We start from the raw sequence: 1470 nt of genomic DNA, 5'->3' as shown, positions 1-1470 counted from the left end.
CCCCGGTGAGGATCAGGGGAATCCCGGGAATGCCAGGAATGCCGGGCAGGAGGGCAGGGATGGGAGATCACCCCGGTGAGGATCAGGGGAATCCCGGGAATGCCAGGAATGCCGGGCAGGAGGGCAGGGATGGGGGATCACCCCAGTGAGGATCGGGGGGAATGCCGGGAATGCCGGGCGGGAGGGGAGGGATGGGGGATTCTCCATCCTCCCCCAGTGAGGATCGGGGGAATGCCGGGAATGCCGGGCGGGAGGGGAGGGGTCAGGGTTCCCCCCCGGTGAGGATTGGGGGAATCCCGGGAATGCCGGGTAGGAGGGGAGGGATCGAGGAGAATGCCGGGAATGCCGGGCGGGAGAGGAGGGATGTGGGATCCCTGTGGATCCAGCAGGATCGGGGGATGGCTCCGTCTCCAGCCCTGCCGGATTGGGGAACGTCTCCCAAAATCCTATTCCCGGGATTGAGCCCTTCCGTGTTGTCCCGGGAGTCTTGGGATGCTGGGAAGGATGGCAGTGGGAAAACTGGGATGGGGAGACCTCCCTGTCCATCGCCGGGCTCATCCATTCCCGTCATTCCCGGTTTTCCCAAGTCCCTGAGCATCCAGACGGCGTCTCTGGCCGAGGCGGAGAACATGGCGGAGCTCATCGACGGATACTGCCGGATCCAGCGGGACACGGACACATCCCTGCTCGTCAGCCACGGGAAAGGTGGGATGGGCTGGGAATGGGCTGGGAATGGCGTGGGAGGGGGGCGGGATGGAGTGGGATGAGGTGGGATGGGATGGAGTGGGATGAGATGGGATGGGATGGGGTGGAATGGGAATGGGATGGAATGGGGTGGGAATGGGATGGGATGGGGATGGGATGGAGGGGAATGAGGTGGGAATGGGGTAGGAATGGAGAGGGAATGGGGTGGGATGGGATGGAGTGGAATGGGAATGGGATGGAATGGGGTGGGAATGGGATGGGATGGAGATGGGATGGAGGGGAATGGGGTGGGAATGGGGTAGGAATGGAGAGGGAATGGGGTGGGATGGGATGGAGGGGAATGGGAATGGGATGGAATGGGGTGGGAATGGGATGGAGGGGAATGGGGTGGGGATGGAATGGAGGGGAATGGGGTGGGATGGGATGAAATGAGATGGAGTGGAATGGGATGGGAATGAGATGGAGATGGGATGGAGATGGGATGGAGATGGGATGGAGGGGAACAGGGTGGGAATGGGGTGGGATGGGGATAGGATGGAGTGGAATGAAGTGGGAATATGATGGGATGGGATGGAGATGGGATGGAGGGGAACAGGGTGGGAATGGGGTGGGATGGGGATAGGATGGAGTGGAATGAAGTGGGAATATGATGGGATGGGATGGAGTGGAATGGGGTGGGGATGGGGTGGAATGGAGATGGGATAGAGTGGAATGGGGTGGGAATGGGGTGGGATAGAGTGGAGATGGGATGGAGTGGAATGGGGT

At 61.3% G+C, this 1470-nt stretch overlaps 1 protein-coding gene across 1 annotated transcript in view; it reads left to right on the top strand.

Annotated features, from left to right (window-relative positions):
* Nucleotides 1–302: 302 nt before the first annotated feature.
* The window catches only part of PTK2B (protein tyrosine kinase 2 beta), a gene marked incomplete at its 3' end in the record, with an annotated part of 27502 nt that continues 26334 nt past the window's right edge, over nt 303–1470 (top strand). The window contains exon 1 of the mRNA XM_017839832.1: nt 303–705. Coding sequence (XP_017695321.1) covers nt 303–705 — 403 coding nt within the window. The remainder of the gene's footprint in view (nt 706–1470) is intronic.

This window comes from Lepidothrix coronata, unplaced genomic scaffold (genome assembly GCF_001604755.1).
Source record: "Lepidothrix coronata isolate B3197 unplaced genomic scaffold, Lepidothrix_coronata-1.0 Scaffold506, whole genome shotgun sequence".
NCBI lineage: Eukaryota > Metazoa > Chordata > Aves > Passeriformes > Pipridae > Lepidothrix > Lepidothrix coronata.
This window is presented reverse-complemented; position numbering and strand designations above follow the sequence as displayed.